The 14,865-nt window shown below is 41.7% G+C and overlaps 1 protein-coding gene across 4 annotated transcripts in view; it reads left to right on the forward strand.

The window, feature by feature from the left end:
* The first annotated feature begins 1,343 nt into the window (after window positions 1-1,343).
* Window positions 1,344-14,865, forward strand: part of NOSTRIN (nitric oxide synthase trafficking) — a 62,735-nt gene continuing 49,213 nt past the window's right edge. For 2 of the 4 annotated variants that reach the window (XM_090280503.1, XM_090280511.1), the window contains exons 1-2: window positions 1,346-1,532; window positions 14,776-14,861. In XM_090280503.1, the coding sequence (XP_090136629.1) occupies window positions 1,506-1,532; window positions 14,776-14,861 (113 nt within the window). In that variant the 5' untranslated portion in view covers window positions 1,346-1,505. Of the gene's footprint in view, window positions 1,533-14,775; window positions 14,862-14,865 lie in introns of all 4 variants that reach the window. The other 2 variants (XM_090280508.1, XM_090280509.1) reach the window with 2 other exon arrangements.

Consider the following 14,865-nt stretch of genomic DNA (forward strand, 5'->3'; position numbering starts at 1 on the left):
TGGTGTGTCTAGTTAAAATGTCTGCTGCTTATTTTTAAATCCCTGACTGCGTCCTGTGACACAGTGGGCATGGTACCCAGTTCTGACCATTCACGGAACCTCACGCAGGCTCTGTGTGCTCTTTCCATACCATCCCACGGTCCAAGACCCCTCCCATCTTCTTGAGGCCCAGTAAGCATCAAATCCATTTGCATAGCAAAGACACTAGCCACTAGCCCCAGGCATGCAAAGGCATCCTGAAAGCTGCTTCCTTTTCCCCATCCCCCAGCCTGCAGGCTCTGGGGGTTTTTAGACACCCCCATTCTGTAACAGGACCAGTTCCCTTTCAGTCCACCCTTATTTTTAAATGCTGACCGAGAGCTTCTTCAAATGTGACCTAAAATCCAGCTCTTCTTACAATGAGATACTTTTGCAGTTCCCTCTTATCTTTTAACTTTTTTCAGCTGCCATCTTCAGTCAGGACAAGCATTCTCAGTGACTCACTGGCCTCTGCCTCCCTGCCTCTCCTAGCTCCCAACTTGCCACAGTTATACAAAGTATCATCTACTCTCCTTTCCCCCAAACAGGGGCTGTGGGGAATATGTTCCATTTGGGGGACCCCCTGGCTCTGCACCCCATTACACTATTAACTCCCTTTTAAAAAGTGACCCTGTACTGGGAGAGGTGTGGGTTCTTCCCTGGCCAGCCACCACTGGGAGCAGCTTGCTTTGCCCATGTATGTAAATTTCTCCTATTAAAGCTCTTACGACTTTGAATAAGCCTACCTGTTATTTCTTTGAAATTGACCCTGACCATAAACTTATGCAGCATTCCCCCAACACCCCGGACCCTAATAGCCTTTTCTAGACATTTTCCACTCTAACTATAGTCATATAGATGTGGTCCTAATTGTTTGGTACAGTGCTGGGGTGATTTAAAGCAAGGAAAATACTGACTTGGTGTGTGAACTTTAGATAAAAGAGGGGGGAGGGCGTCTGGGCTCTGGATTGGTTGCTTTGCATATCAAAGTTGTGCTCAAGGACGCGTTGTTTGCTGTCTCTAGGAATTAGCTGACCCTAGGAGGGACAGGCCCTCTGAGCTCCCAAAGGCCTCAGTATGTCCAAGCTTATTCAATACAGAAAATTAAAAACGTGATCAATACAACAAGCTAAGAGAATATGTATCAGCCTGAGAGCGCCCAAATTACAGGGACATTTTATAACTTCTGGGCTTTCTCTCAAGGCCACAATGTTCAGGACTCAGTATCTTGCCCTTTAAGTATTTACAGAAGTCATTCTCACCATCTCTTACCAGCTCTCCTGACTCGGAGCAGCACTGCTATTTCAGTAAATAAACAGGAGGAAAGTCCAGGGTGGAACTTCCTCCTCAGGGTGTTTGACAAGGACTCCAGGCCCTTTGAATCCAGGAAGTCTTGGACACACCCAACCTTGAGGGCAGTGTCCTGAGTGTCCAAAGCTGAAGGCTGGAGCACAGTTTAAAAGCACAGAAGTACAAAGCATTTCAGCATGAAGGACCCGCTAACAAACTGTTCGGTGAGTACCTTGCTGTAGTTTGCATCTCTGTGGGTGAGAAGGGGGCTGAGGGGTAGATTTGTATACTAATGCATTTTAACTTAAAAAGTTTGTGATGCTCAGGAAATAAACACGTTTAGATCTTGGCTGGGGGGACAAAAGTCTGTGGTTTCCGTTTGGCTCGATTTAATTGCCCTTTCTAGCAAATGACTGGGCAGGTCATTGTCATCTTTTATTCTCATATTCTTGGAAAAGCTTTGAGTAGGTGTAGCATCATATTTGCCTGCAGATGGTGGCTGTGCAGAAAACATTAAGGCATACATCAGTGGTGGCAATATTACGCGCAGAGTGGATACACAAACATGCAGCATGTCTGCAGCCAATTTGGGCTCTGAGAAGGAATTTAGGGTGGAAGATTTTTGTTTATTTTTCCATAGCATTTAGAGAGTCAAGAATTGCCAAGTCCCGTAGGAAGAAGAACAGACTCCCCATCCTGTCTGCCCTGACATGGTTCTCAGACAGCTTTACCAATATGTTTCTTTCAGTTCTGGGAGGGTTACCAAATATAGAAGATGGGTCAAAAATCCAAAGACTTCCGAAGACCTTAGCAGCAATAGCAGAGATGTAATGTAGAAACTGTGGAACAATTAAAATAAAGGGGTGGAGGGTATATTTACTCTGAAAATAAAGTAATCAGAGATTGCCAGTGTGTTATACTGATAAATAGTGCCAAAAAGCAAAAATTGGTAGCAACAGAAGCAAGGGGATCTTTCAAGTATTTTATTTACAACAAGGATGCCAGCCTGTTAAACCAAGCACGCCATTGTCCGGGGACAGCCAACTGACCTGGAGTCTGCACGATCCCTCCCCATGTGGGAAGGCAACCCTCCCCTCCACACCCCCACTCTTATTAGGGATTTCTGGACCCAAGGGTACGTAGGACGACAACCATGTCCAGCTTGAAGCAGCTAGAGGAGCTTGAGACCTTTGCCCGTTGTCCTTTATAAGATTATGAAGAGTCTTAAGTCTGGAGGGAGGAATTGTTGTTTTTTATTGTTAAAATAATTAATTCATCACTTATTTATTTAAAAAAAGAAGAAGAAGAATATATGAAAGAGTGAAGTGGGAGAGCTTGTATGTACGACCCATGTGCATGGACTTGGGGGGAGACTGCTGGGGGAGTAGGGGTCCTGGGTGGAGGGGAGTGAAGGGGAAAAAATTGGAACTATTGTAACAATATAATCAATAAAATATACTTAAAAAAAAAAAACTTTGAAAAGCAGATAAATGGGGGCTGCAATAGGGTCATTAGAAAAAGTCCAATGGATGCAGAAAGCATAGGCTTAGAGAAGATGGACCTTTAACTGCAATTCTACAAAATGAGTTCATGAATCAGATGAGCTAAATAAGATAAAGTCATAATGGCTAGTAATATTAATAATGACAACATAGTCACAACCCCCACCTACTTTAACTTTTTAAATGCAAAAGTAATGTCTAATGTAAAAAAAGAAAAATTCCAGCTATATGGTTCTATACAGATTTGAAGAAAGAAATTCTCCTTTTTTAATTTTCTCCAGTTTTTGTCACAGAAACTTTAAAAAAATCTTTTATCATTTATTTATTTGCTGTTTGTTTATTTGTCACTCCTTGCATTTGCTTCCTTCTGAAATGTTAGCTCCTTTCTCACCATTGATACTTTGATCATGTTTTTTTGCATAGGGGTGGTTGAGTGGGGCAGGGACTGGGTAAGTAGAGGCAAAAACCTGGCACCAACAATGCCAAAGAAGAAAGTCAAGACCAAGGGAAGAGTGGGGATCTTAAGCCCAACTAAGTTAAAAAAAAAATGAACTGACTGACAACCTTAGTTCCCACACCATCCCCGCCTCTCCCCACCCACCTGCAGCTGTCTTGGAATTTCCCATGATAGTGGGGTACATCAACCCGAGCACTGTTTGACCTTGATGAGCTCGAGACTCACAGCTGCGACATAACAACTGAATTCAATAGTACCTTTTTTCTCCCCCCTATAAAACAGCCCCGCCTTCCCTAGGACCCCGGAGTCGGGCCATTTGCGGCACGGCTTCCTCCCCACTTGCTAATTCCCTCAATAAACTTCTTTTCTTCTGCTCGCTGCCTCCTCATGCTTCTCTGAGCAACACCGTTCTTACACTGACAACCTAGCATCCTTTTCTAAGGCTGTCTTTACAGCAGGAACTGGGAGAAAAATGTTTTCTTTTGAGCAGCCCCAAGATAATCATCACCACATCACTCTGTCAGTTTAATGGCCCCTCCGTGACATGCTGAAGAGTTCTTATCCCCGTACTGAACCATCGCTCCCAAGGACTCCTCCATTTGCCCACAACTTTGAAGTTTATCTCTATGGGCCCAGTGCCACCAAAAGTACGTAGTCTCGGAGTCAAGAGGAAGTGGATATCTCAGTCAGCCAGGGTTTTTAAATCCTCTAAAGTCATGGAATCTTTATTATCTTTATTGATTTGCAGCTGTTTCATCTTCATCAAGTGTTCAACCCGATTTCCTGGAGAGTCCAGGCTTGTGCCTTGGGAGCAATACTGTGTCAAGATAAGGCAGCAGTTCGGGAATAAAATGAAACATGGGCATGGGTTTTATTAAGTAAAGTAAACTAATGCTTCATAAAAGACTTCGGTAGTTTTAAAGAAGAACCCAAAGCCTTAACCACCTTTAAGATGTCCCATTCCATGAATGCATAGGGTTGCACAGAACACAACTAATTCATAAAGCCTTAGCTCAGCTGCAGTTCTTAATTCGGTCTACCCCAGTGCATCTCTGTATGGAAATCAGTGGGTTACATGAACTTTGATGAGAAAAACATGACCTTTGTATTTGTACTAGTTTTTAAATGAAATTTAGAATTTCCTTCAAATTTTAATATAAGCAATAACCCAGCACCACTGAAGTGTCCATAACTTTGTCATCAAGAAAAGTCACGTATATTTTTATGTAATATTAAAGTTGTTTGCAAATACCTAGAAATATTGTTTACACTTAACCTGGTTTAGAAATTTGAGTAATTTCTAATTTAAAAGCACACATGATATTATGATTTTTAAATGTTTTTATAAATATATATATCAATATCATTAGTTTTTTTCATAATCTTGTTATTTTATTTTATATGTTTAAAAATATTATTCCGAGTAAAATCAGCTTCACCACACTGCCAAAGGGGCCTATGATACAAAAAAATTCAACCTCAAAGAGCTGGGTCAATATATGGGATCAAATGATTAGTCACCAGGTAGCACAAAGATTGCTAAACATTGTGTAGGGCTTTGGCTCATCTTGAGGTATTGGAACTTATTTGAAAAAGATTATTTTTAAGTTCTGATTTTAAAAAGAAAAAGAATTGCCCCTGAACTTTGATGCCTTAATGCCTAGTAATAGTGCCAAGTAAAATTATTTTCAAATCCATGTGCAAGGACATGGTCAAATCATCTCCAAATGAAATACGGTAGTCCCGCTCTATATCGTGGTTCACTTATCGTGCCCTCACTGTACTGAGGGATTTTTTAAAATATTATATTTAATTATTTATCGGAGATTTTCCGCTGTATCGTGGGATTTTGCAGTACTGTATATGTATGTTGTTGAAGTTACATAGGTTTAAGAGTGTAGAATATGTTTCAGAACAAAAGTAGTGTTTATAAAAGTGTGGAAAAGGTTAATAAGGGAGTGGGAAAGGTTAATAAGGGACTGGGAATGGTTTATAAGTGTGTGGGAAGGGTTTATAAAGCCTTAAAATATATATAAATACTAAAATAAATGTAAGGTTCCTACTTAGCGGATTTTCACCTATCATGGGGGGGGGGGGTCTAGACCATAATACCCATGATAAGTGAGGGAATACTGTAATTTAATCATGTTTAAAAAGTAGCACCTTCCTATGAAACAATGCCATAGAAATCAAGGGCAAATAATGAGCTGTAACCAAGTTTTTGCTTTTACTCACTCCTTCAGTGTGCAGGTAGGAACCTGTCAAAGCAGGCCTTCCGGGGTCCATACAGTCAGCCCCTTCCCTTGACTTTCATCAGCTGGTGAAACAGGAGCAGGCTGCAGGGCTGTTCCTCCAGCCTCGTTCAGATGCCAACCTGAGCTTCCCATCGTGTTGGCTCTGTCTGAGCACAGGTGTTGACAGGCACAGATACCAAAAAATTCTGCTGTTGCAGTGGTCCATAGCTGCTGAGGGGTTCTTGTACACTGCAGAGATTGAGGGGACAGGCTGGGTCTGGCGTGGAGGCTCTGAGGTCCAGACCAGCCCCAGTGTGCATCAGTAAGATGTGTGACATACCAGTCCACACTTCCTGGGCCTCTGCTTCCTCATCTGTAAAGTAAGAGGAGGAGAGGGTGAAGTAGACCACATTCTTTAATGTTCTGTTTCTCATAATCTGTGATACCCTGCCACAGGGATTCCAAACATTACACAAGAATCAGAGGGGTAGTGCTTCGAAATACAGCCTCATGTGAAATCACTAGCACTGTGCCCAGCATGTAAAGGGCATCTAGCAAAAGCTCATTTAAATTTAAGCAAAATATCATGGTTTTTTTTAACATTATGAGGATCATCATTATCAAAAACAACAACAACTTCTATATTCTGATCTAGAATAAAAATAGATTTCTCTAGAACAGATGAACTTAACCTTCTTAATCATTGAAATCATGGACAATCAGAAAACTCAGTTAGGCCAAGGTTTCTATAATATATTTTATATTGTTTACAAGTCATCTGTCTAATCATTTCATGTGCCAATTGCCTAGACTACTAAGTTTTTTTGAAGCAAGAATATTTTTACAACAGAATTTGCTTGCAAGCACTGGGCAGAAATATTTTCTTAATAGGTGAATGGGCAATGTCTGGATACCAGTGGTTAATGTGAAGGGATTTTTAGGAGTTCAGAAAGATCCCAAATATTCCACCACCAGCCAGAAAAAAAAACCCATAATGTTTTTTTCCTAGTAACTAATATCCCCCAGGAGAAGCAACATGCTAAATTCATATGGAGATGTAAGGTCAGTAGTAGTTTCTTTCCTGGAATGAATATTTTGTGCAGGGTGAGGTATCTGAAAACTCAATGGTGGGAAAAGAAAACCACAGATTTACCTTCCACATGACTTTGACCTGAGCAAACCTTTCCTGTGCAGTTTGATAGCATTAGGAAGCCACCTGTACTGCTCATAACACTTACAGGTAAATATCAATGAGTCAGCTTACTTTAAGTATACTGATTAGCCATTTTGGATATATTTTTTCTGGTGGAGTCTCTCATTGATTTGCTTGCCTAACATTTCTAATCACAGTTCTGTTCCTAACTTAATGAGGCTCTTTCTCTTTAGCTCTTTGGGCCTTAACTATAAAATAAGGGGATTGGGCTTTGGTGGTTTCCAAACTGTGCTCCATGGAATCCCTTCAGAGGGCCTCACTGGTGGATGAGAGTGGGGTAGGAAGGAGATGGCATAGGTGAGGGAGAGCCAAAGCCAAGGTCAAGAGATTTGACCCTCTCAAAGCAGACATGTTCCAATATTTTCTGATCACACACACACAGACATAATAATTATAGTTATGTGGGTGTGGTCCTAATTGTTTGGTACAGTGCTGGGTAATTTAGGGCAATGAAAATACTGACTTGGTGTGTGAGCTTCAGGGGAAATTTTTTTCTTTTTAGAAACAGAACTTTAAAAAATCTTCTTCAAATAATTTCCAATTCCACCACAGACACAAGATGGTCTCTGGGTTCTGCTTTGATATTGATGCAAGTCTGATTTTCACAGCTTTTGTCTTCAACTCTGAGTAGATGATTCATAATGAAAGGAACAGAATCATGTTTCTAAATAAAGGGTTATGCTAAAATATTGGAAGAATTTTTAGCAACTCCTTTATTTATTGATGTCACCTTTATCTCAGTGTGGATCAGGATTTGTCAGGGAGTGTCCAGTATAGTGTAAACAGGGTCAAAGACAAAGATTCTTTCCATTGCTATTATAAGCAGAACATCCTGCTTTTATCTGATCAATAAATTAACAATGTAATCTGTTGAAGACCTTCTAGACTTGTGTGTGCCTGGGTGCACTGGAGATTGTGGAATGGGTTACAGGTGTATCTGAAACACAACTCCCCTCAGCCCTTGAAATGGCAGGATGTAGCTGGGGGAGGGGGAGAGTTCATGGACAGTTGCTTCTGCCTGGAACAATTTTGTCTATTACACTGTCTGGGACAAATAAAATTTTCTAGGTGTGCCATGATGTGCAAAATTTAGGAAGTACTAGTCCATTATTTTTTTCTCTTAAATTATATCTTAATGATTACGCTGTTACAGTTGACCCAATCTCTCCTGCCCCCCACCCAGTACCCTCTACTCCTTCAGGAAATCCTGAAGGGATTTTTACATGGGTCATGCATATGAGTTCCTTGACTACTCCATTTTCTATACTGTACTTTATATCCCCATGGCTATTCTCTGACTACCTATTTGTGCTTCTTAATCCCTTAACCTCTTCACCCGTTCCCCCAAACTCCCCTCCCATTTGGCAACCCTCAAAATACTCTCTGTATCCATGATTCTGTCTTTGTTCTTCTTGTTTGCTTAGTTTGTTTTTTAGATTCAATTGTTGGTAGGTATGTATTTTTGCCATTTTATTGTTCATACTTTTGATCTTCTTTTTCTTAAATAAGTTCCTTTAACATTTCATATAATAATGCTTTGGTAATGATGAACTTCTTTAGTTTTTTTCTTGTCTAGGAAGCTCTTTATCTGCCCTTTGATTCTAAATATCTTTGCCAGGTATACTAGTCTTGGTTGTAGGTCCCTGCTTTTCGTGACTGAATATGTCTTGCCAGTACCTCTGGCCTGTAAAGTTTCTTTTGCTGCTTTTAAGATTCTCTCTTTATCATTAACCTTTGGCATTTCAATTATGGTGTGTCTTGAAGGGGGCCTGCTTGAGTGCATCTTATTTGGGACTCTGTGCTTCCTGGACTTGAATGTTTATTTCCTTCATCAAATTAGGGAAGTTTCCTTTCATTAATTTTTCAAATAGATTTCCAATTTCTTGCTCTTTCTCTTCTCTTTCTGGCACCCCTATAATGTGAATGTTGTATACTTGAAGTTGTCCCAGATTCTCCATACATTATCCTCATTTTTTTTTTTTTTTTTTTTTTGGACTCTTTTTTTCTAGTTGCTCTGATTGGTTCATTGCTTTGATTCTTGGCTTCATCCATTCTATTGTTGGTTCCTTGTAAATTGCTCTTATTTCCATTAGTATATTCATTTCTGCCTGAGTCCTTTTTATGTTATAACCAGTGTTTTGAATTGAATTCTGCATCTGATGAATTGCTCATCTCCGTTTTGTTTAGTTTTTTTTTTTTTAGTTTTCATCTGTTCTTTTATTTAGACCATGTTTCTTCATCTCCTCATTTTGGCAGCCTCCCTGTGTTTGTTTCTGTGTATTAGTTAGAGTTGCTATGACTCCCTGTCTTAATAGCATGGCCTAATGTAGTAGGTGTCCTGTAGGATCCAGAGGCACAGCCTCCTCTCTCACCCAAGCTGCGTACTCGAGGTGCACCCTTTGTGTGGGCTGAGTACATTCTCCTCTTATGGTTGAGTCTTGATAGTTGTTGAAAGGTCAATGGGAGGGATTTTGCCAGAGCAGTTTAGCTGCAAACACTGATTATGACCACTGACCTCCAATCTCCACCCTTTGTGGAGGATCAGCTGTGCAGGGGCAGAGTGCTGGTGCTCCAACATGGCCTGTAGCTATTCACTGGGTACACTGGCTCTGGGGTTTCCAGATGGTACAGGCCAGGGTCAGCTACCCACTGTGTTCTGCCCAGGGCCACTCAGCATGAACTCTAAAGAAATCTGCAGGTGGCAACTACTTGTTCTGGACTTGGAGATTCCAGGCAAAGCCAAACTGTAATCCAAAGCTGGCTGCTGCTATTGCCAGGCCTGGGACCTCTTAGCCAGGGGACCAGGGGCTGCAGGAAGATATGAAGCCTGAGACAAGGCTAGCTAGCCATTCATATGGAAAATTACTATTAACAACTTGGGTGGGCCATAGGTTGGGTGGGAAGGAGCTTCAGGGAATTCTCAGGGCAGAGTGAAGCATCTGAGCCAGGTTAATGGAGTTTCAGATATGGCCCCCACCTGCCAGCACTGCAGCTCTGTATGGAGAGGGCTCAGAGAGAAACAATGGCCTCTGCCTGCCTTTCTGTCTGGGAGAAAGCTGTCCCCCAGCTCTCGCCCTGATGCCAGGCACTTTAGTTCCTCCCCATATGCCACTGGTGCCCCCCTCTCAAGCTGCTACCTCTCAATCAGGCCCACTTTTCTGAATAAGTCTGTGTGCTGGCCCTTTAAGAGGCACTCCTTAGGACTCCAGTAGTTCCTTTCACTGATTCAAACACTGCTGGTGTTTACAGTCAGAAGTTATGGGGTTATCTTCCTGGCACTAGTACCCTGGGCTGGGGGGCCTGGTGTGAGGCTGAGACCTCTTGCTCCCAAGATATCCCTCCCAAATTTTTATCAACCACACGTTGGTGTGGGACCAGCCCAGTCCAAATCTGTGCCCCTCCTACCAATCTGTATGGATGTGGTTTCGTTAATTTCATAGTTGTTGGACTTTTTTTCAACTTGATTTCTGACGGTTCTAAGTGATGGTTCTGTAGTTTAGTTGTAATTTTGCTGTGGTTGTGCAAGGTGAGCCTTGTTTACCTCCGCCTCCATCTTGACCATAAGTTGCAATACTAGTCTATTAAATAAGAGGAAATCATCTTCCAAAAATCTAGAACTGGCAGCTTCGAGTCAATTGAATCCATAAGACATGTTTTATTTGAGCAGCCTCTTCCTTTAAAAAGTCGCATTTGAATATCTTTGGGAAAGACAGGAACTCTACCCTCTGCCACTGGCTCCTCCCTTCTTCCAAAGGCATTGAGTTTTGAATCACTGGTTTATAAATTTTCAGGGCTTTCTGGCCTCCTAGAACTAGACCTTCTGGAGATGGTATTTTTAAAATGTGTGTTAGAGAGTTTTGATGACTTGAGAAATTTGGGATATGCAGCAGCCCCTGCAGTAGAAATGCAGCAGCCCCTGCAGTAGAAATATTATCAACTGCTTCCATCTTCACACATGGTATCTGAGGTCCCCTATTCTCTCCACAGGACCTTGGAATGCATTCTGTCCTCTGGTGATAGTGGGCTGGTGGGGGCCACCTTCTAGGACAGCTCATCTGAATCCCTTCCTTCCTTCCTAGTTCTTCTGTTGGGAGGTTCTATTCCTTGCTCCCATTCTGAATGCTCCAAATTCCTCCACTCCATCTCTTCGCTTTGTCTTCTCCCACCGCCGCCCCAGCCAGTGCATGTTGGAGAGCAGAAAAACTCACTCTGCAAGCATGCAGTCAAATCCTTCTCTCTTGCACATGACCCCATGGTGTTTTTGTTGGGTCTTTTTTATGCATTGCTGGAGATGGAAACAGATAGGACATTAAATATCACACAGCTTAATACTGTGATACCCCTGGCTGGTTTGGCTCAGTGGATTGAGCGTCGGCCTGCGAGCAAAGTGTCACTGGTTCGATCTTCCAGTCAGGGCACATCAGAGAAGGAAAACTCGGACTCCAAAAAACCTTCGCTGCCTTGCGGCATACCTCTTCAGGGGAAAGGCTAAGGGAGTAAACCCCCGACAGAAAATCCGGAGCCAGAGTCCCTAAGGCGGTTTGACGTTGCAGTCAACACCGGCAACTCCTGCGGTGCACCTGAAGCCAAGCTGTATTGACTCCGTCTTTCCCTTGGATCCTTCAGCTGCGAAGAGAGGGGGGTCTGCTGCATGGGCAACAGCAGACCCTCCATATCACCCTGCCCAGGCTCTGTAGCTTCAGCTTCACTGGAGAGGACACTCCAGCATCATCGCAAGATGTCGATTTAACACGGGAGGAGACAGATACCGTGTCACTCCCGAGTCGGACTGCACAGCCATTCTCGGCGGTGCAGATAGATTCTTAAGAAGCTACACCATCGTCTCTCGAGATGGACGGCTGCCATGCAATACTGTGATATTTCTAAGTAAATCAAATAAGAAAGCTACAAGACCTATAAAGAAAATCATAAACTTTATTGAACATAAAGTAAGATCTGAACAAATGAAAAGACTTGCTATGTCCTTGTATGGGAAGTCTAAATGCCATCAAAAAGTCAATTTTCCCCAAATCAAATTATATATATTTTATATATATATGATATATATATATACACATATATATCATATATATACATATGTAACTGCCAGGAAGATAACCCCCAATGCAACTGCAATTAGGATCACAGCAGGGATTTTTAAAAATTTGTAATTAGATATGTTCATATGGAAAAATAAATGCCCAAGTATAGCCAAAGAAATTATAAAAAGGAAAGAAAATACTTGTGTAAAGAGAGAGCAGAAGCAAACTGTTACTATCTCTATAACTTAGGTAGTGCTTACATAATGTGTATCATCATTATTTCTATATCATTTTATAAAATATAAAAATGCTTCATAATTTAAAAAATTAAAAGACTGTGTATGAGTTAGAAATATATTCAGCTGCATATTTTAAAAACCTAAAATGAGTGGCTTAAGAAAAAAACCATCTTTCTTCTCTTACACATAAATCCAGAAGTAGAGAGTTGAGAGCTTGTGTGGTGGCCTCCAGGGCCATCAGGGACCCAGATTCTTTTTCTCTTTCTGCTCTATGATCTTAGTACATGGTGTCCATCCTCAAGACCACTTTATGGCATCAGCCATCATTTCTAAGTCCAGATGTCAGGAAAGAAAAGGAACAACCTGTCACAACACGGAGGCAGCTAGAATGCACACCTGGACTTTTGGTATATGCTAATCAACCTGGCCCTGGACTTAATCATTCCCAAAGGATAAGCTGATGGATTTAGCCATTCCCAGGGAAATGGTAATGGACCTAGCCCAATACGTTAACTAACCTGGTGGGGGTTACGGGGACAATAAGGTGTAAATGACAACTCACCCTCACCTACCGAAATGTGTGTTTCACAAGTATAAAAAAAGGTGCCCGCAGAAGTGCAGGCGGGGATTCCTACGGGCCCACGAAGAGGACCAGGAGTCACCTTTCCCCCATTCCCTTGCTCCTATGGGCCCTTGAGTCAGTCTGGGAGTTGCCTGTCCACCTAACCCCCTTCCCCCTTCCTTTGGCCCCTCAATAAACCAGTTATTTGCTTCCACAGTGGTCTCTGGGTGATTCCTCAGAGCAGGGCTGCCCTGACACAGCCTTCACTGTAATCCCCACAAAACTTTTGCCCATGCCTCCTTGGGAAGTATTTAGCCATGTGGTTACACCTAAAGGCAACAGAGGCTGAGAACAACCTTATCCCAGGGGCATGTGCTCTGCTAAACATTTATTTATTTTCTTCTACTGACACCTAGATATGTTTTGTGGGATGTTATTTGGTGTTACATGAAGAAAATAAAAGGCTTATGGGAATTTAGTGAAAATGTCTAGTTAACAGAGGAGTCAGCGAAAAAGCTGAACAATTTTAAAGTGCTCAATAAATTTTTTCTACTGTACATGTTTGAGAAGGGAGGAAGCCTTTTAGTATCATATCATTCATAGATAACCGGTTATTTTTATGGGAATAACAATAAGGAAGTTTGGTTGCCAAATAGTGATTTTATACTCTCATGACTCTCAGAGGAGAACCATTTGTTTATGAGGGAGGCTACACCTGGACCTCAGCACAGATATGTTTTGTTTACTCTGCAGAGAGTTTTAAAATTTGTGAATAATTTGCTACAATTTTTTGAACCATATTTTGGATGCCAATCCTTATTGCAGGTTTTTTGGACCAACTGGGAGACCTGGCCATTCTGAGCCAGAGCAGCGTGGCAGCTGCCTCTCCATGCTCACTATCCCCACCTGGATCCTCGCTTATTTTGGTGCCTGACTGGTACCTGCAGGCATGTGATTGCGCAAACCTTGCTTCAGGAGTTAACAATGAAGAGCTTTGCTCCCTGACCACTGTTCTGTGTCCCAGGCAGTTCCAATAAAACTGATTGCTACTATTGTGTGTCTCCCACAACCTGCCATGGCTTTCTGTGTTAAATTTTAGGTCCCTTCCTCCCCTGTGGCCCTATGTCTTCTGTTTGCTACTCTGCTAGCACCATACACCAGGTGCTACTGTGCCAACTGAAAGGTTGCCACAGCCCAGAGGATTCATGTATGTGAATATGCCTGACGCATAGTAGGCACTCAGTAAATGTGAGCGTCAATCTCTTTTCCCTTCTCAACACAGTACCCAGCTACACGCTGGAGACATTTGAGGGCTGGCAGAGGCTGGCTCATTGTATGAGCCAAGTCACAGCATGGCACTCAATCTACACAGAATTTGTGTACTCTCATATAAAATCTCATTTTGAAAAATGCAATCCACTATCATATCTCCCAGATGGCAACTATGAGGGAGTGTGCTTGAAATTGTTCCATTCCTAATTCACCTACTCTGTGTCAGGAAAGCGTCAGAATTGGCTGACGTTTACCCTCTCCATCTGGCCACTTAAAATTTATTGTCATCAAGGTCTCCCTTTACAAATATACATTTTCAGAATGAAATAGTGCAGTTCTAAATCAAATGACAAAGACATTGAATCAGAATTCTTGTATCTGAAGGCTAAATTCAGACATAAATAATTTTATAAAGGTTTGGTTCAATCAAAATATTCAACTCATTATTATAACATTTTTATTGCTACAGTTAAATGAGATATAGAGGGGATCAGAACAAATTTTTATTAACAAGTTATTTATTTACCTTTTTACAACTCATTTTAATGGTTCAGGGTTTGTCATGAGACCTAGAAATATCATTTTGGAATTTGTTGGAGAGACACAAAATGATTACTCAGTGTATTTCAGAATGTACTTTTAACCTTCCTGGGAACAACAGGGCAACAGGAAGCCAGACCCCAAGCGTACCCCACTGCTGAATTGTCTGCATTTGGTCTAGAGGAGAAGCAAATAGAAAAGATTCATTTTTGGGGGAAAGTTCTCAGGATCGTTCATATCCAGGCAGAAGAGATGTAATTTTTATTTTAAGAATTCATTAAAAAGTGCATCCCATAGCCACACTGTCATTTACAATGTCAGTCATCATTACAGCAGCATTCTGAGTTGATGAGGGTTCTACCTTTGGAAGTGCCCATAATCCTCCTGTGCTTCTTTTCTTTTTCAGTATAATCAAGTGTACAAGAACCTCAAGGAGTTTTCTCAAAATGGAGAGAATTTCTGCAAGCAGGTCACATCCATTCTTCAGCAAAGGTAC

Source organism: Furipterus horrens, unplaced genomic scaffold, assembly GCF_987537825.1.
Source record: "Furipterus horrens unplaced genomic scaffold, mFurHor1.1.pri manual_scaffold_1, whole genome shotgun sequence".
Lineage (NCBI taxonomy): Eukaryota > Metazoa > Chordata > Mammalia > Chiroptera > Furipteridae > Furipterus > Furipterus horrens.